Source organism: Schistocerca serialis, chromosome 3 (genome assembly GCF_023864345.2).
Source record: "Schistocerca serialis cubense isolate TAMUIC-IGC-003099 chromosome 3, iqSchSeri2.2, whole genome shotgun sequence".
Classification (NCBI taxonomy): domain Eukaryota; kingdom Metazoa; phylum Arthropoda; class Insecta; order Orthoptera; family Acrididae; genus Schistocerca; species Schistocerca serialis.
Genome location: NC_064640.1, coordinates 359200292 through 359221572, shown reverse-complemented (window position 1 = coordinate 359221572; position 21281 = coordinate 359200292). Strand labels below are relative to the sequence as shown.

Here is a 21281-nt window from a genome sequence, read left to right as displayed (position 1 = left end):
CCATGACTCTAATCATTTACACACACACTGATGGTGTCTATGTGTTCAGACTTATGTCAGTTTTTTTTGTCAGATAGTGTATATCAAACAGAGTATTGGAGGGTGATGTAAAAAGTGTACAGTATTTCTTTGTGGTAGATGTTCATGAACTTCAGACATGACTGTGACTGGCTGTTGTGTCCTGCCAAATTATAGTTCAAAGTCTAAGCTCTAGGAGGTTGTAACGTCATTGCAGGAGATTTGCTGGTGACCAGCTTATCTGTCCTGGCTTTGAGGTACAGAATGATTTTATAGGTAGCACTACACACAGAATTTGCATAGAAAATAGGGAGATATTAGCACTGAACATGACTACATTTATAGTTCATTGTGAAAGAAGCAACAGGGTATGCTTTGGGGTCTCAAGAAAATACCTCTCTGCAGTAAAAACATGAAAGTTTTTGTGATCCATCAGGGATGTGCAAAATAGTTACCAATCATTTCTTCAAAACCTAAATCAAAAGTTTATAGAAACTGGTAAACATTCATGGTCTTTATGTGGTGGTGTTCCAAGACAGTTTTATCAGATTTCCTTTTTTTGTGGTTATTTCTTAGAGACAACATAAATTATTGTGGCATATCCTAAATGTGGTCTTAAAATATGAAATTCGAGCTTGTTTTTTAATTCTGTAAGTGACACAACCCCTGAAGATCCATTCTATCTTGAACATTGACTGATAGTGTCATCTGAACCAGGACTCTAGTGAAGCTATGTGTGAGCTGTTTTTGTTGTATATACAATGGAATAATTGTAAGGAATTCAAGGATGCAATCTCTAAATTGGGCATTTTAATTTGATTTTCCACAAACCACCACAGCAAACGTGCTTGTATTCAGTCCTTAGTGTAGCTGTTTGAAATAATCACTCTTTTTTGATACATCTATTAAGAGGCAAGAGGCAAAAAATAATATAACACAAAGACAATCAATTAAAAACCCGTGCACAAAAATTAGTGGACCTTCTCCTGCAGATGGCAGCAATGTGTTGTATGGGAACAATCTATTCGTAGTCATGTTAATGTGATCTCTTTCAGTGGCATATTGTAGAGTCATCCCACTTTACCTTGTTGTTGACAGTGTGAAGCTAGATGTATCTTGCTGTTTTAAATCTCCAGCTACTGATTGCCATAGTGACACATGGCCCTTCTCCTAAGTTCAGGAGGAGGGCTATGTGCCACTCTGAAAATCAGTGGTCTGAGATACACGCAGTGAAGTGGTAAACAACATGAAAGGTGTGTGCCAAGAACAGCTGCCCTCCCTTTTTAGGTAAATTAGATCCTGAGAGTGCCTCAGCTTATGGAGGAGAACTATCTGCATTTTCTGGAGATGCTGGTCAGGAACCAGCAAAATGGTGCAAAAACTTCAACCAAATCACTATATACAACATGTGGAATGATATGATATATTTGTTAGATGTATACTTTTTACTTGCATGACACAACACCGCAGCGGTTAGAGAACAATGAAAAGAAGCTCAATATCTTCCAGGCCAAACTTAAGAAATCATTTGGTGTTAATTGGCAAAAAGTCCGCTTAGCCAAAGAACAATTAAAGAACAGGACACAAGGTCATAATGAAATCACACAGTCCTATATACAGAATTTTGTAGCCCTGTGCCACATTGTGAATCTGAATGTGATAGAAGCTGACAAAATCTCACACTTGCTGAAAGACATCATAGAAGAGGTGTATGAGGTTATGGTGGAGAGTAATGCCTCTGATTTTTTAATGCAAAAACTATTAAAGCTTTTTAAATAAAACAAACTTTTTAAACATTCTACATCTTTGTCCTTCATATCTACATATTACTTTCTCAAGATAGTCATGCTGGTGACAAACACATTTTTCCAAATGAGAGACCAGTTTGTTGATACCGTCATTGTAGAATATTTGACTTTGTTGATGGTACCACAACTGCACCTCTGCATCACTGTCAAAGTGAAGACCTTGAAGGTGTTCTTTAACTTTTGGAAACACGTGAAAATCAGATGGGACCAAGCTGTATTGTATGGAGGACAACTGATGACAGTGAACCCAAGGCATAAGATTGTAGCAGATGTTGTAGTGCTTTTGTATGGTCTTCCATTGTCATGCTGAAGGAGAGTGTGCTCCAAATGTTGATGAACTCTTTGAATACATGCTTTCATCTTTCTGAGGGTTTGTTTCTGATGCACAGATATAGTTTTGTTACACACTGCAATGTTATGTGCTACAATTCGAAGCATCTACCACCAGAGGGTTGCAACTTGTGGCAGAAAAATTGGAAAATTCAACTAAGTAATATGCATGACATGTTATACCTCAACTGATATTGAGAACAGAAAGAAAAATTTCAAAGGATTACTTTTTAGCAAGCCCTTGTACTGAGATCTTCTTGTAAAGGATGTCACAACAACAGATAATTGATTTCATCACATGGTGCATTTCATTGGGGGTAACCGGGGGGGGGGAGTTTGAATTTATAAATTTGTCTGCACAGTAGTTGTCAAAGACAATGAAGTAGGTTGCAAGAGAAGAGCTACAGAATTTTCTGGCAGCCAAAACTATCAGAAAAAGTAAACAAGAGATAGTAGCTGTGAACATTGACCCCTATTGTAGGAGGTAATAGAGAATATTGAAGAAGAGGTATATTGATGTTGAGCACGAATCTCTGCTATCAGTGGAATATGCTAGGAAGAATGGTCTCTGTAAGTGTTCTGACCTTGTTGTAGATTAAAGTTCTGTAGTGGCACACCCAGAACTGAAGTCTCTAATCTGAAATTGCACTAATTGGTAATCATACAGTTCAATGATGGACACAACACACAATTTTTCACAATTCGACCTTTATTCAAATTAAATACTTTAATTTAAGTTATGACCACTTTATCTTTCTCTTCTCTGTATAGTCCTTCAACAACAGAATAGCTCATTTTAGCAGCAAAAAATTTTGTAAACATTAGTCTTCCATAAATCACAGTTCATCAGACAAAAGCCAATACTGTACAATTCTCAAAACTCGACCTCCAGATTTTCTGATGCATCAAACTAAAAACACAATTGTTAAATGCATATTGGCAGACACAGTTCATACACATATTGGCCAAAAAAGTTTATCAAGATACCTGGCAAATAGACCATGGTTGTACTACTTCTCAAGGTGTTATTGGAGTGGGGTTAGTATATCAAGACTGGAATAATGGTATTTTGTAATCTTCATAATTACATTGTAGTTTATAAAATTGAAGGGTGAAAATTTAATGGAGTAGATGATCTAAAAATCACAACAATGATTTGATTAAACTAAAAATAGCTCATTATAAAAGTATAAATTTTCTCAGTACAATTTGGTTAGCACAGTTTATGCTTACATAGAAGATCACCTACTCACGAGTAAAATTGCCATGTCTGAAATTATGTTAATTTATTCAAGTTTTGAATTAATAGTTTAATTGAATAATGGAGAATGTTATCTGGTTCAGAAAAATTAGGAAAACCAAAATATAAAACCAGATTCTGGAATTGAGCAAGTATATTGGCTCAGTTGGCAAAAGTAAATTTTGGTGTAACTGTACTGTAATTAAAAATTTTGTTCAGGTTCATTAGTTTGAGGAAGACTCAAACTGGTTACGAGAAAGAATGGTCACAAGGTTTCCTAATGAATGAAGTCAATACTCTTGCAACTATTGATTAGCACACTCAGATTTCATTATTATCATTGTTGTAACAATTTGAAATACCCATTTCCTTTAATTAATAAAGTTTTTGCAATGGAACTAAATGTACCACAATCATCATCTGGTAACAAAGCCTAAAACAGGTTATGAAATTACAGGTCATACTATGTGAATAAGAATATGTACATGACATATGCCATACTTGGCATGAGTACAGTTAGCTGAAAGACAAATGGTATGATTATTAAAAGGACTAGAAACAATAACAAGTGGAATAGTTCCAACTTGTTATGTTTCAACTTGACCAATTTGATCTTATGCTGCAACCCTCAAATGATAACCCAGCATTCAACCAATGCAAGAACTCCCCACAGAAGGACAAACATTTGGAGGACAGTGGACAACAGTTGCTCCCCAAGATGCTGTAGCCAGTCCACATTTCCGTAGACAGGTATCAGCATTCACCTATCTACCCGAATCCAAAAATGATCCTCTCCACAACCAGAGAAACAAAAATGTTTTGGGACTTAGTATGTAGCAATGGAGTCCATCCAGATCCAGATAGAATAATAACAGTCATAGATTTTCTGACTCCTTGACACCTTTGTGATACAGTAAGTGTTCTCAGAAAGTGCTTGTACTACCAATGATTCATAAAAGACTTCCTGTACCAAGACATGTCCCTTTCAAAAATTGCTGTAGGAAAATGCCAAATTTTCTTGTAACATGATGCAAAAAAAATTTTTCCTTGTTCTTAAGGACATGCTAATATCATCTCCTGTCCCAGCATTGTATAATGAGTGTGATGATAGAGAACTTCAAATTGATGCTGACAGTTATGGGGTAGGTGCAGTTGGAGTGATGAAAATGTGATAGAATATACTTTCAGAGTACTCTCCACACCTGAGAGGAACTAATCTACAAACAAAGGAGAGTGCTTTGTAGTTGTGTGGGCCATCAACAAGTTCTGACTGTATTTATTTGGTAAACCATTCACCATTGTAATGGACCACAAGTCTACACGAACAGAAAAAAATCACAACACTTTGAAATAATCAGTGTAGAGCAATGAAATTTCAGGAATACATTAGTCTAGGAAACTTATTTAAGTGATTAACATTGCAGAATCACAGGTTAATATAAGTGCAAGAAAAGTCATTGCAAGTGTGAAATGCTGGTACATTAATAACTGGTGAGTTCCATGCCTGTTGCATTTAGTTGGTCAGTATAGGGACGGATAATGTTGGTTGTGGATGACACTGGAATTGCCGCCATATGACATCCTACATGTGCTTGATTAGAGACAGATCTGGGGATCGAGCAGGGCAAGGCAAGATGTCAGCACTCCATAGAGCATGTTACATTACAACAGCAGTATGTTGGTGAATGCAGCCTGTTGGAAAACTCACCTGGAATGCCGTCAGGAATGGCAGCACAACACATTGGATCACCAGACTCATGTACAAAATTGCAGTCGGGGTGCATGAGATAACCACGAGAGTGCTCCTGCTGTCTTTAAAAATTGCATCCCAGACCATAACTCCAGGCGTAAATCCAGTTTCTTGCAGGCCCTAATTTGGCCTCCTCCTAACCAACACAGAGCCATCACTGTCACTGAGGCAGAACTGGCTTTCATTAGAAAACACAACAGACCTCCAATGTGCCCTTTATTGAGCTGTCACTTGACACAACTGAAGTCACAAACAGCACTGGTTTGGGGTCAGTGGAACACTCACTACAGGGTGTCGGGCTTGGAGCTATCGTTGAAGTATCCAATTTGTACCAATTCAATGTGTTACTGTGGTGCCAACTGCTGCTCAGATTTTTGCTGTAGATGCAGTATGATGTATCACAGTCATACGCCAAAAATGACAGTCTTCCCTCTTGGTAGCACCACGTGGCTGTCTACAGCACAGTCTTCTGTGACCATACCTTACCATAACCTTCAAAGCTAGCAGTTGTGCACAGTGGTACATACCTGCTAGTTCTTTCTGCAGTATCATGGAAAGGACATCCAGCTTCTCATAGCCCCATTACACAACATTGTTCAAACTCAGTGAGCTGTTGTCCTTGTCATTGTCATCTTAAAAACATTCTTGACTAATATCGACTCACTACATCTAATCTTAAAGGTAACTACTGTAATGCTCATCACTGTTACAGCACATATTTAAATGAAACCTGATTTGCATCCTTATAGTAGCACTACTAGCACCACTCATAAGCTACTGATGTGAAATCTGAATAGACGCCATATTTTAGATGTAGAAACATGGCTATCAATTTTCGTTTACCTCTGACAATTCCTTCTTGGTGTTGTATTTTTTTTTCCATCAGTATATTTGCTGGCTGACTATCCTGAAGGATCCATCAGGTCAGCTTCAGGAATATGACATCAGAGAGGTATACAAAAAGTCCCATATTGTAGTGGAGTGGTGCAACAGCACAAAGCGTAGCTGTGCATCAGACAGCTGCCGCAATGATCCTTTGTGTCCAGGTGAAGTGGGGCGAGGGAGTAGGGCAGTAGCTAGCAGGCTCACTTAACTGTGTCAAACAAAACATGCAAACTAGCCAGTCTGAAACCTTTCTCAAATGATTTTAGAGAAACTACTTGGTAAAAATGATTCTGGTCATCTCATAGCTTTACTCATCAGCTTCATGGTGAATTGCTTCTAATTTCATTACCTGTCATAGTTAATATGATACTAAAAATGAAATAAACTACTATAAGAAAGTTGAATAGTTTGTAATAAAAAACTGAGGTCACTATGAATTTGTGTTGCTGCCTACCAAATGTTATTCTCTGTTCATGAGAAAATTGACTGTGTATAACACACTGCATTCTGCTCATGCTGATGATACAGCAAGAATGAAATATTCATAACACTCTTGTATCTCGTAAATCGTTTGATATATTGAAACAAGGTTTTGGCAGATGATAGCACACAAAGAGAAGAGTATGTTGCTTTATGGTTACTGTGCATAATATCCTTATCTATCACAATATACAAGTAACTATGAAGTTTTTCAATGGTATTATGTAATTTTTAAGGGTCATTGACAACTGGTGAAACGAGAATTGTTACAGATTCCTAGAAACAAGAAGAAGTTTTCGAGACGAGAAGGAGGAGATTAATGTTTAACATCCTGTCAAGTCTTCAAGACATGTCTCTGACATTCACAATAAGATCCACAACCATTGTTAGAATTGTAGAATCAACTACCAAAGTGTTGTGTTATTGCCTCCAACCACTCTACATGAAAGTGCCTTCTGAAAATTACTTTCTACATATTGTAAATAATTTACATAAGATACAGAACTTTCCAAATGCAGTCAGTAATGCTGGTGGAAATTATATTCAATCTAAAATGCCCAGAAAATTCCCGGTAAAACATTTTATAGTTATAAACATTTTCATTCAATTGTAGTACAAGCAGTTGCAGATCATCATCATCTTCAACAGTTTCCTGCACCAGGCTGGGTCTGTCTGGAACATAAGTCTCACCATCTAGTTTTGTTTTCTCACCATCTGTCTGTGTTCACTCTGGTCCAGTGCTCACCTCTTTTTTCAATAAACTCCTCCACACCTTTCAGCCATCTATCCCTTGGTCCTCCTATGGAGATTTCCTGTAACTTCTTGGGAATTCTCTTGTTTTTCATTCTCTTTAAGTGTTCATACCATCTCAGCCTTGATGTTTCTATCCTGCTCTGCAATGATTCCTTTTTTACTATTTCCCTTTCTCTTTCACTCCTCATCTTATCTCTATTTGTTACTCCCAACCTACTTCTGAGGAACTTCATTTCACATACCTGTTGCCTGGTTACATCTCTTTTCTACATTATCATGTTTAAGATGCATGGGTTATTATTGGGATGTAGTAACTTATATATGTTACTTCTTTGATTTTTGTAGGGTGCCTTTGATCCCAACCAGGCTCCTACAATTCACAAGCGTGCTTCTGCCTGTCTACCACATTCACTGCTCTCTTTCTCATTTCTTCCATTTTCCTGTATCACACTTCTTAGGTACTTGACACTTTCCACCTTCTTCAGCTGTTCGTCTCCAGTCCTTATTCTGCTAGTTGATCCATCTTTCTTTCTAGCTGTAACAGTTTCTTCCCAAGCATGCTCATGGAAAATTTATTATAATCAATGTTGTGGGATATGGGATAGAAAGTAATGATGATACGTTTCATTCTTCTTAATATACTACTAGAGGCTCCACTACCAAAGACATCAGTTGTATTGGCTTTTGTAGTCATTGTAGATGTGTCATATCCATTGTTGAGGCATTTTATTAAATCTTACAGTCAATAGGTTTTAGATCCAGAAAACAATGTTTCAAAGATGCCTTTCCAGATCCTGATGATTAATTTAATGTGCTTTTGGAATAATGAGTGCTCAGATGAGCATGCTCTGACAGTTCTATGAAATATACATCTGTTCTGCAGAACACTGTCATTGACCTAGAAGAATCCCCAAGTGTTGATGCACAACATATACTAGAAATCAAGTGTTTTATCCAGGGCACTTATCAGACAGGACAAAACTTTAATACTGCTTTAAATGTAGCATTTATCATATAATAAAATAGGATTTTCATGTGTTTGTCAACTGCTACTTCAACTTCATCGTTACAGCAAAAGAAATGAGGGATTAAGGAAAAATACACTCCTGGAAATGGAAAAAAGAACACATTGACACCGGTGTGTCAGACCCACCATACTTGCTCCGGACACTGCGAGAGGGCTGTACAAGCAATGATCACACGCACGGCACAGCGGACACACCAGGAACCGCGGTGTTGGCCGTCGAATGGCGCTAGCTGCGCAGCATTTGTGCACCGCCGCGTCAGTGTCAGCCAGTTTGCCGTGGCATACGGAGCTCCATTGCAGTCTTTAACACTGGTAGCATGCCGCGACAGCGTGGACGTGAACCGTATGTGCAGTTGACGGACTTTGAGCGAGGGCGTATAGTGGGCATGCGGGAGGCCGGGTGGACGTACCGCCGAATTGCTCAACACGTGGGGCGTGAGGTCTCCACAGTACATCGATGTTGTCGCCAGTGGTCGGCGGAAGGTGCACGTGCCCGTCGGCCTGGGACCGGACCGCAACGACGCACGGATGCACGCCAAGACCGTAGGATCCTACGCAGTGCCGTAGGGGACCGCACCGCCACTTCCCAGCAAATTAGGGACACTGTTGCTCCTGGGGTATCGGCGAGGACCATTCGCAACCGTCTCCATGAAGCTGGGCTACGGTCCCGCACACCGTTAGGCCGTCTTCCGCTCACGCCCCAAAATCGTGCAGCCCGCCTCCGGTGGTGTCGCGACAGGCGTGAATGGAGGGACGAATGGAGACGTGTCGTCTTCAGCGATGAGAGTCGCTTCTGCCTTGGTGCCAATGATGGTCGTATGCGTGTTTGGCGCCGTGCAGGTGAGCGCCACAATCAGGACAGCATACGACCGAGGCACACAGGGCCAACACCCGGCATCATGGTGTGGGGAGCGATCTCCTACACTGGCCGTACACCACTGGTGATCGTCGAGGGGACACTGAATAGTGCACGGTACATCCAAACCGTCATCGAACCCATCGTTCTACCTTTCCTAGACCGGCAAGGGAACTTGCTGTTCCAACAGGACAATGCACGTCCGCATGTATCCCGTGCCACCCAACGTGCTCTAGAAGGTGTAAGTCAACTACCCTGGCCAGCAAGATCTCCGGATCTGTCCCCCATTGAGCATGTTTGGGACTGGATGAAGCGTCGTCTCACGCGGTCTGCACGTCCAGCACGAACGCTGGTCCAACTGAGGCGCCAGGTGGAAATGGCATGGCAAGCCGTTCCACAGGACTACATCCAGCATCTCCACGATCGTCTCCATGGGAGAATAGCAGCCTGCATTGCTGCGAAAGGTGGATATACACTGTACTAGTGCCGACATTGTGCATGCTCTGTTGCCTGTGTCTATGTGCCTGTGGTTCTGTCAGTGTGATCATGTGATGTATCTGACCCCAGGAATGTGTCAATAAAGTTTCCCCTTCCTGGGACAATGAATTCACGGTGTTCTTATTTCAATTTCCAGGAGTGTACTTTGTACTTGTAGTCTGTGATTCTGCTGTCAACTCATTACATAAATGTCCAAAATGAATTAGTTGTGATGATTCTTTTCCCACTGGTCCCCACAAAAGACACAAAGAAAAAACAGTTGCTATCATGGTGTCTGCTGATACCATTTTCTCAACAATAGAACAAAAGAAACATAACCACCAGCAACAGTACTGATGCTGCTATCCATGTCAACAGCTGAACACTGCCAGCATTGCCAGAAAACAGCCAGAGTTACTTGAATGCTCAGGTCATTATTCTCGGAAACAATCATGTTTGATTCCCTGAGCACTGCTCTGTGTCACTCTGCTCCAAACCACTCTGCTTGCAGACCCACCATAATCAAATGCACTGAATAGCAGTGGTTTGTTTCACCAGCACTGCTCTGTTCAGTGCACTGTGCTGTTCTTGTTGTGCCATGTCACTCCACTAACATTGCCGCCTCAGGATACCAAATGCCTTTCAAATAATTCTGTCATGGAACACAGTATCGTGGATTATATCTGTTATCCCTGCCATTAAATGACATTTCTTCTAAACAGGGGGAACTTCCAGCAGTATTCAAAATCATAAAATCCTTCAGGAATGAGGAACTGGCCACAGAAGAACTCCAGTTCATAAACAGAACATTCTATAAGCAGAAGTATGGTATGATGGGGAAAAAATAGTTGTTCATCAGCCCAACTCATCTATGGCCAGCTATCCTGATATTTTTTGACAATGGTTGAACATCTGTTCACCTGGGATTCATGAAGAATCTAGGCAGAAATAGACACAAGTTACACTGACCAGGTCTCTATCAATCTGTTAGACACTGTATAAGCCCTTGTATGGAATGCCAGTGATGGAACCGTGAGCCACAGTTACTTCCAGGGTATCTGGTACCAATTCCACCTGCAGCAGCACCATTCTACCAAACTGGAATCATCCTCTTGGGGTTGAATCTGATGTCAACAAATGGGAACTGATGGATAATAGTCTGCACTGACTACCGCATCTGATATGCTGTCACCAAATCTGTGTCGAGTCTTGAGGCTCTGGAAATTGTGAGATTTCTTGTAGAAGATATCATTTTGAAGCACAGAGCCACATGTGTGATCATTTATGATTTTACAAAAGTTTGTCAGTCAAGATTAGTATCACAGGTTATTTTACACTGCAGCATCACCCAGTGATAACAACTCTCAACCATCCACAGATAAATGGTCTCACAGAACACTTTAATAATATATTGGCAGATATGCTCTTGAACAGAGCGACTGGAATACAGTACTGCATCTCATAAGATTCACGTACAACACTACAAAACGCTGAATGGCATTGGCTATACTGCTCCTGTTTCAGCTGAACAATACTCATGATGACTATGTGAACCATTTCATCACCAGGACTGAAGAAGCAAGACAATTCACTCATATCCAAGCACTGGACACCCAGGATGAAGACAAAGACCACTGTAATATCAAATACCAGCCAGTGCAATACAGCCGGAGAGACTTGTTATGGATTTTTACACTGATGTGGTAAATGGGACTATTGGAAATGTTACTAAAGTACTATTTGCAGCCATATTGTATCCTTCATCACCTGTCAGGTGTTACATTTGATGTTGAGGATTATCACACTTCATCACAGAGATGAAAGTGCAGAGATGTTGTCCATGTACTCCATATGAAGCCCCACTACCACAGAGTCACAGATTGACAATGAGGTCTTCTCATTAAAGGAAACTGAAGACCCACTCAATGATTGAAAAGCTTCAATAGAAGGGGCTTCCTTCAAAGCCCCTCGCAGTGAATTGGATGTGACAACATGATCAGAACATGAGGATCTGCCAGCGTTGTCATACAGAGGACAACTGACAAGATCTGGATCTAGGGAGTTGTAGTCAGCTCCAATGAGAGGTTCTTAAGCAGGTAGCTGCTGTTTGTCTAGGAGAGGGAGCAATGTCAAGATATGTGCTGCATGCAGTGTGGCATAGTGGTTAGTGTCACTGACTAACATGTTGCAGGGTGACAGTTCAAATCCAACCACCCACATTTAGTTGCCATTAAGGATTTATCAGTTCTGGAATGTTATTGAAATTTCTTATGTTTGTAATGTTTGTATATTCTGGAACATTTGATTTTTATACAAACAGCTACACTTCTCATTTAGGTGTTCAGTTCTGTTCTGGTTGTACGTTGGTGCTCTAATGCACTTTCAGTTATGTTTTTCACTTCACTGACAATCAAGCATTTGGATTTAGACTTGATTCTGGTTTTGATGTGATAAGCTGTACATTATTTTCTTGTGCATTAGCAAGCACTGACTAAAGGATACTCATTCTACATACATGTATTACCCAAAATATAGTTTTTCTGTGTTGCAGACAAAACTTCCAATTGATGGTACTTCTATATTTTTGAGAAATTATAAAAGAGATGAGCACCTTAAAATTAAATATATGTTTGATACTTGTACATAGATTCCCCAGTGGAAATAGAAACTTAGAAGCTTGGCTCTATTCCTAAAAAAAGTTAGACAAAGTATCTCTAAAAATATAATAAAATGTAGTGAATTTAATGTTCCTCCTCTAGTAGAAACTGACAAATGTGGCAGTTGGAAATTTTAATGCTCAGTACCAAAAACCCCATAAAAATTATGAAATCTGCAAGGTTAACTAGCTGCCTTGACCAGGTAGCAACTGATCTTAACAGCAGTGTAGAAGTAAGAGATCTGTGCTTTCCAGATATAGTGCACTCACATGCTAGTTAATGACATCACCTACTGCCAAGAGAAAAGGTAGTTTTTCCCAGACAATGCTTTTAGATTCTGAAATCCAAAGGAATCTGCAGTACTCAGTACTGACCTGTGTGTTATTATAAAGGCACTGAGACAAGTTACATGTGATGGTGGTAAGAAGTTTCTTACTTACACAGACTGCCTTACTGCTGTGCAGAGAATTCAACAAATGAATCTAGTGTATAAAATGTTTTGACCATCCAGAATAATCTTCTGTTGTTATGATGGAAATGGAAAGAAGTATTATTCTGCTAGGTACCGAGGCATATGAGAATATAAGGGAATGAGGAAGCTGACAAAGCTGTGTCAGACACTAGTGAGGAACATGTAAGTAGTGTACCATTTTACTGTAACTAGTTGAAAAGTGAGGGCAAGTGTTCTTTCCATCTTTAGGTTCCTCTCCCAGCTTCATTTCCCATAATATTAACACCTTAAGATTGGCAGGTACAGCCTCCTCCACTAGTGCCAAACACATAACTCCATGATACCTTCCAGATATCAGTCTCACTCCTCTATGCCCGATTTTTTTATACATTTTGATTAACATCCACTTTGCCTCAAAGATTGTCCAATCATCAAAATTTACCTTCTGTCTTATCTCTGTAAAAGTTTATGAGGCAGTGATTCCCATAAAAATTACCTCTGTCCTCTACTAAACCAGTAAATAGTGTTCTCGAAAGCTGCCCTCTAGCAACTGTAGCTATTATGACTGGTAATAATCTGTTAAGTTTCCATTGACATCCAGGAAACCCTGATGCAGTGATGAAGTGGAATGATCATATAAAATTAATTGTTGGTAAGGCGGGTACCAGGTTGAGATTCATTGGGAGAGTGCTTAGAAAATGTAGTCCATCAACAAAGGAGGTGGCTTACAAAACACTCGTTCGACCTATACTTGAGTATTGCTCATCAGTGTGGGATCCGTACCAGGTCGGGTTGACGGAGGAGATAGAGAAGATCCAAAGAAGAGCGGCGCGTTTCGTCACCGGGTTATTTGGTAACCGTGATAGCGTTATGGAGATGTTTAATAAACTCAAGTGGCAGACTCTGCAAGAGAGGCGCTCTGCATCGCGGTGTAGCTTGCTCGCCAGGTTTCGAGAGGGTGCGTTTCTGGATGAGGTATCGAATATATTGCTTCCCCCTACTTATACCTCCCGAGGAGATCACGAATGTAAAATTAGAGAGATTAGAGCGCGCACCGAGGCTTTCAGACAGTCGTTCTTCCCGCGAACCATACGCGACTGGAACAGGAAAGGGAGGTAATGACAGTGGCACGTAAAGTGCCCTCCGCCACACACCGTTGGGTGGCTTGCGGAGTATCAATGTAGATGTAGATGTAGATGTAGATGCATATACCAGTCACATGATATAATGAAGGAGCCTCTTGTTACTAGGACTTTATCCTTATTGCTTTCTTGTGTGACAGTTGTCACCTAAAGTTAAAAAGCAAACAACACTGATGAACCCCAGTGACAATAAATCCCTAATAAATTGTTTACAATTGCTTTAAATTTCAACCTTCTCCTAAGATCATCACAGGAAAAATGTCTCTTATTAACTGCAGAAAGTCTCAGTTTAGAGTTCATGCCCAAAAATTGTATTTTCATAAATTTGTAGGTGTCTCACTTGAGGCTGCCACTTAACTACCACAACCTGTGAGCAGTATACCAGTTATACCAATTATTGAACAGTGTCCTCAAAAATTCCTTACATCTTGCCCGGGTAAAAGAAACAGATGTGCAGAATTATGTGAGACCTATGGCCAGTAACTGCTTTGTAACAGCCATCTTAGTATTATTACATGTAGTTGTAATCATTGCTGATTCACAATGAACTGAATGTTGGTTAACATATCAAAAGAAAGTTGACTATGCAGTTCAGCATTCCCAACTAATGGACTCTTTTAACATGTCTTGAAAGCCAGTTAGTACATCATAAACACAAATCATGACCTCAACACTTGTTGACACCTTGTCTTTTCCCTGTAAAGCTATTGTTTGTTTGTGTGTACATATAATCAGGAAGTTTATATTATGTATGATGTTCCAGTTTGTAACTTTCTATTAATCATGTATTACTGAACATATCTTCTTTTTGTTACTGTACATATGTTTATTTTAATATTTTACCTCTATGACCATTTTCCTTCAATGTACTCTGCCAATTCTTTCTCTCTTATATCCTAAATTTTCTGTACTTTTCATTTCTTAGTTGTAGTTTCTTCACTTGATGTAATGTTTTAATTTACTTAATTATATGATTTGGAAAACAGGATACGGTCTTATAATTTTTGTGATGTGATACAAATATCAGATTCCTAAAACATTTCATAAATATGGTGCGCAGTTCAGTGCTAGTTAAATTTGCAAATGTTCTCTGTTTTTTACAGGTACATAAAAATACTAATACAAGAATTTGCTCTCCAAATAGACACAGGATTTCTGTTATCAGTGTATGATATTTTTGCAAAATGGGAGAATGAAGTGAAGCCATCTGTAAGAATGAGAGCAGATATTTCTACAGTACACATGCCTCTTGCAAATGTTGTGCCAAAGGTAACTTGAATTCACTATCACCCTTTACAGTTGCTCTGAATATAATAACACTAAAAAGATTTTTTTTTTTCGCAGGTACCGATAAATGATCGAAAAATAGTTATTGAGTATATCCACTTATCACCTCTTAAAATTCTGTTTAGTTTCTCATGTCATGGCCCATTAATCTCCAGAAGAAAGAAACATTTCTTTAGTTCTGATATGATTGACATCTTCATAACATCATTTGGCACTAACCTGACTGAAGTTAAAGGAGTAAAACTGAAGTAAGTAGGAAAGAAGTATTTTCTGGTTACACTTATTGCTACTACTGATCAAGCAAAAAAGTCGAATGTTAAATGAAGTATTTGTGGGAGTTTATACAGAAATTTACTAAATAAATTTGGAGAATATTCTATACTTTGTTATTTTCTTATGTACTTATAGCTTTATGATGTTGTTGTTTCTTTAATGCATATTTTTCACTGACAATGTACATACATACAATGATTTGTTCTTTGTTTCAGTATGGCTTATTATGAACAAAAAGGAATATGCACAACATTCTGCCAACAAGTTTCTGATATTCAGTCTCATTACTTGAGTCAGATAATTCAGCAGTTTTATGTTCTTGTTTTGGGAATTGATATTCTTGGAAACCCATATGGATTAATTACAGACTTTTCGGATGGTACTGATGAGTTCTTTTATGAACCTTTTTTGGTAAGAGCTCCATATCATGATTTTTGATATCTTCTTATGTAATGATTAACTGTATCTTTAACATATAAGGCACATGAATTTATTGGAAACCCTTTTATTTCTCTGTTCTGAATGATTCCTCCTTGGATTTAATGTATGACTGTGTAACTATAAGGTGGTTGTGACTAATACAGTTCAGTTTTTTACTTACATTTATATGAACTTTTATAGTTGTTAGTTCTTTTTATAATAATCAAGGGGTCCATAAGACCCATTCTTGAAATAAAATTATTTAAAAGTGAGGTATTTATTCCTTATATGTGGTGAACAATGCCTAGTGGAAAGAATGTTAAATGTTTGTTATGGTAGTATTTGTATACCTCTAAAAGTTTAATGCATTTCTTTCATCTTATATTACCTTTTTCATGATGCAAGTAATCACATCACTTTTCTGTAGAGCTATGGGCAGGTTAGTGTCAAGGCCCTAAATGCAAAAATTTTTGCATGAGAAACCAATGCAGAGCTTCCCTGTGCTGTCTTAATTTTTTTTTTCTTTTCGCAGCACCAGTATCAACACGGGCTCATTTCATATTTTATTATGTCATATGAAAAAGCTGTGATGTATCTGGAGCATTCTCCAAAAACATACTGTTTGTATATCTTTAACTGTCATACCTTTCAGTCTCAGGTGAAGTAGTAGAAAAGGAAACTAATAAATAAGTGAGTGATTTGTGAAAGAGGTGGTAATTACACACACACACACACACACACACACACACACACACACACACACACACACACAGCAAAAAAGAAAATTTGTTACACAGAAGAGAAGGAGGAAACAAAATTAATCTTTGTGAACTGAGAGGATACGTGATGTTATTTCAGTAATTACAAAACTGAATCAGATTTCTAAAGAGCTTGACAGGATGAACCCACTTATCAGTATGATGATGTTGTACCCCCTTTAGTGTGGACATGTGCACTGATTCAGTTGGGAAGAGTATCTTAAAATTGTTATATCCTCTCCTGAGGCACACAGACCAACAACTGTTGTAACTGGGGCTTGATGTCCTGGATACTGCCACTGGGATGGAGTTGACATCCAAGCTGGACCCATTACTTGTTCTATCGGAGACAGATCTTGTTGGCCACAGGAGTACCTCAACGTCACGTGTACAGTTCACACAGACAAAGGTCATGTGTGGCCTAGCACACCCTTATCGCAAAAAAGGGCACCATCATACTGTCACATGAGGGGTAACACATAGAAAATAGTATGTCTGTGATGTATCATTGTGTGTTCAGTCCAGATGTCTCTCAATTACTGCCATTCATGGCCTGACGTCATACCCAATGGCACCTTACACCATGATGCCAGGAGTACCTCCTCTGTGCTTGCATTAAATATTGAAACCTGGTACTTCTCCCCAGGCTACCATCATACTGTCTGATGATGGTTATCAAGGGTAGCACAAAACTGTGATACACTGATGAACAACATAACACCATTCATCCGTAGTCCATGCTTCCTAGTCATGGCACTCCTTCAAATGTTACTGTTTTTATTGAGATGTTAACAGCAGACTACACATTGGGTGGTAATTCCTCTGTCTGTCTGTTGCTTGTCCCCAATCAATAGTGTGCAATAACACAGAATGTTACAGGGAGTCCATTAGTTGGTCTCAGATGGCAGGCACAGATTTGACAGGATTTCAATGTGCTTGTTGCACAATTTGACTATCCTGTATTGTGGTGCTCAGACACAGTCGACCAAAACTTTGACAACATGTACGCCTATCCTTATGCTCCTATAAAGTCCAACATTGGGGGTCACTACTATGGCTGACTGCTCTACAAATATGGATATAGGATGATTCCATCAGCCAGCCAAATGGAGACTCACAATGAAGCCCTATTCAAACTCTTTTCAGGTGCTGATAACACTGTCTCATACTTGTACGCATGTTCTTCATGTCCTTCACTGTGATCACTCAATATCTGACACTGTTCACATCTCTTATACAATTTACTGTGCCTGATAACAGCACTAAACATGAACAATGTTAATACACTTTGATGGCCCTTCTGCTTGTGACAGAGAATTGCAACTCTATTAATCATTTACATACCCACCCCTATGGTGTGCATGTATACAAAGTTATATTGACATCTGACATGTCTTTCAGTTTTTGTGTCAAGCAGTGTGCGTGTGTGTGTGTGTGTATGTGTGTGTGTGTGTGTGTGATCATTTACTTGCCTAGTAGCACTCATCCACACAGAATCTAAAACTGAAATTCATTTTTCCACAGATGTGGCTTTTACTAGCTTTATTTATGTTATTGATTTTCTATTCATAATAATCCACTGCAGAATTGTTTTTTACATGTTTTGCAGGGTGTTATGGAAGGTCCAGAAGAGTTTGCTGAAGGCTTGAGCTATGGAGCTCAGAGCCTGTTTGGGCACATTATTGGAGGTGCCATGGGCTCAGCTTCTCTTATATCCTCATCTTTAGGTGAAAACCGTTCCAGCCTTAATTTTGGTGAAGACTACAGAAAGGTACTAGGCCTGGATTTCTTATTGCCAAAAAATAATGTGCAAAGTAGAGTTCAAGACATAGTGAAATTTCTGTAGTGAATAACAAACATTTTACTAATTCCAGATATAATTTTATTCACTGATATTTTATTTGTGGTATTTGTGATGTTTGCAAGTATAGGCTTCAGTCTTTAATTGTAGGTTTACATTTTGATAAATTTTTAGGGACTCAAGTTTCCCGTTTTATGTTTGTTTATAGTATATGTTGCTAAATTATAATGTTGTGCTATTGCATAACCCAGTAGCATTTATTTTTAATCTGGTTCAGTGAAACACTTTTATCTATATCATCTGTCAAATTTGAAAATTGGTGGAATACAGTTAACAATTGTTATATTGAGCCTTAGTTAAATATAAAATATTTTGCATACCATCTAAAATAGTAAAAGTAAAATAACTGTTAACAGTATTCTTCCCATTGGGACACTAGCACTGTGTGACACCTATACTAAAAAATTATACAAGTGTGTTATGTATCTATACCAAGTTTTATGTGCTGTCCCATGTAATTTCTGTAGTCATTTTTAACAAAATTTGTGCAGTGTTATCCATTAACTTTTTCTGCGCTGTGATCAGAGAAGGGAATGGAGACAAAGGACTTCCATCCCCCCCCCCCCCCCCCCCCCCCCCCCCCCGCACCCCCCAAAGAATTTTGTATAGAGTAATGTGGATTGATGGGACCAAGTTCCACCTCGCTCAAATAGTGTTGTCAACTAAAAAGTGGTGATCATGTTTTGTGCTTCATGTAGAGTACCTCTTAAGATTAATACTCAAAGTATATACCAAAAGATGGTTAAATGTTTTGTTTACTTGTAATAGAAGCTTCTTAATAAATAAATCAACAGTAGCATGTAATTAGTAAAGTGTATTAGTTTCCACAAATACAAAAAAAAATTAAAAAGAGAAGATCTAGTTCTTAAGATTCAAAGTCTTTTGACTTCTTTCAGTTGAGGGTTAGGGAGCTGAAAGGCAATGGAGAAATGTGTAAAAAATGGTGCACTCAGTGAGCTCTTACAGTGTTAACGACCAATGTATCATTGTAAATAGGATGAATACTGTGAGAGCAACATTTCCAATGTGAGCAAATTTATATGTTGTGGCACTCAATGTAGCCACCATTCTTAAAAATTAAAGAATACCATTATTAAACTGTGATATAAGCATTTATTGTCCAGATTGCAGTAAATATTTGGATTAGTGCTTTTATAAAAACACAGAAGGTAATTTAGTTGAAAGTTATCACATTTTAAAGAGGTAATTTTGGGATGGGTTGGTGATACCAAACAGGACAGATTTTGATAGTTTTTTCTTAGTCTTACTCACACCTATATTGCAGGTAGGTATTTAATACACCTGTTTACAGTATGCTGCTCTATTTACAGATTTTTCTGATGTCTCCTAATAAATATACTCGGTCTAGAGAACAATAGAATTTCTTTTGACTTCCAGTATAACCTTTTGTGAAGCTAATGTAATTTAGGAGTAAAGGTAAGAACTCACTGAATAGTAGAGGTTTTGAGCCATTGACAAACACACAGAGAAGACTGAATCACTAGCTTTCAGATGAGTCCTTGTTTGAGCTAGAGTATGTGTGCACACACACACGCACACACACACACACACACACACACACACACACACACACACACACACACACACACACACACACACCTAAATTGTGCTTGCTGAATACACACACTGAAAAATATCCCTATCCACAGCCCAGAAAATTATCCATATCCATAGCTGAAACTCATTTTACACCTGTAATTGTTGTGAACCTTATGTGACAAGATCAAAAAAATAATGAAATTGATACCAAAATATAATTTACCCTGTTATGTTGTAAAGAGGCATTATGTCTCTTTCATAGTGTTTGATTATTCACCTTGTGGCTTAATATATGCAGCTGGTCATACAAAGATTTTTGCTTGTATATAAAGGAAGAGATTTTTCAATTTTTATGTTGTGCACTATTGCAATAGAGATCTGTAATTTATTTACTCTTTTTGAAAAGTAAACTGATCAACAAATAGATTTACATGTATTCGCTATTACAGTTCATTGTCCATTGCATTCAGTCAATATAGCACTAAAGGAAACAATATCGTTATCATACATCAATCTCCTTGTAGTGACAGTTTACACAAAAACCACAGTTACACACAGTTAATTCCGGTATAAACTATTATGGAGGCATGGCTCTAAATGTAGTATTACCTTTTCTTGTGTCATTTATTGTGCACCAGGTAGCTGTAGGCAGTTGACTTCCTGGAGGACATTAATTAGGGTCATCTATGAGACAGGACTTGATGTTTCATCATTTTTTCTTTATTCTTTTCGTATTTCACCATGCCATGAAAGGCCAGTTATCACTTTGAAATTGTGTCCTGGAATTTAAGAGAGGCTTTTCTAAATAAACATTTATTTAGTAAGTTAGTAGATGCTAGCATCCATTTGGGCAGTTCTCTTTCATTTCTGTGTCACTGCTTGTTTTTTCTGAGTTGTTACAGAACTATGTGGGCCATTACATGACGTCAACATTGTAATCACATTAGTCAAGTAGGTTTCAGACTGTAAGATTTACAGCAAATAATTCATACCTGGTTATCCATTTACTTGCTATTGCATATAAAACAGAAGCAGATAACATAACTGAACGCCTTAATGCTGAGTTTCACAAATTCACATCATACCAATGCTCTCATAATAACTGGAAAGTTAACTGATTTTGAATGCCAGTGCTTATAGATGCTGATTCTTCATAAGGCTACCAACACTTCTGACAATTGCTGCAGTCTATTAAGTGTTTCAGTTACCCCTAAACCACAACAATTTAGATTTTGATCTTTCATCTTT

The 21281-nt window shown here is 38.5% G+C and overlaps 1 protein-coding gene across 1 annotated transcript in view; it reads left to right on the top strand.

Moving 5' to 3' along the window:
- Window positions 1-21281, top strand: part of LOC126470164 (intermembrane lipid transfer protein VPS13A-like) — a 762201-nt gene that overhangs the window by 634861 nt on the left and 106059 nt on the right. Inside the window, exons 55-58 of the mRNA XM_050097791.1 lie at window positions 14978-15143; window positions 15219-15409; window positions 15650-15845; window positions 18222-18383. Of these exons, the coding sequence (XP_049953748.1) occupies window positions 14978-15143; window positions 15219-15409; window positions 15650-15845; window positions 18222-18383 (715 nt within the window). The remainder of the gene's footprint in view (window positions 1-14977; window positions 15144-15218; window positions 15410-15649; window positions 15846-18221; window positions 18384-21281) is intronic.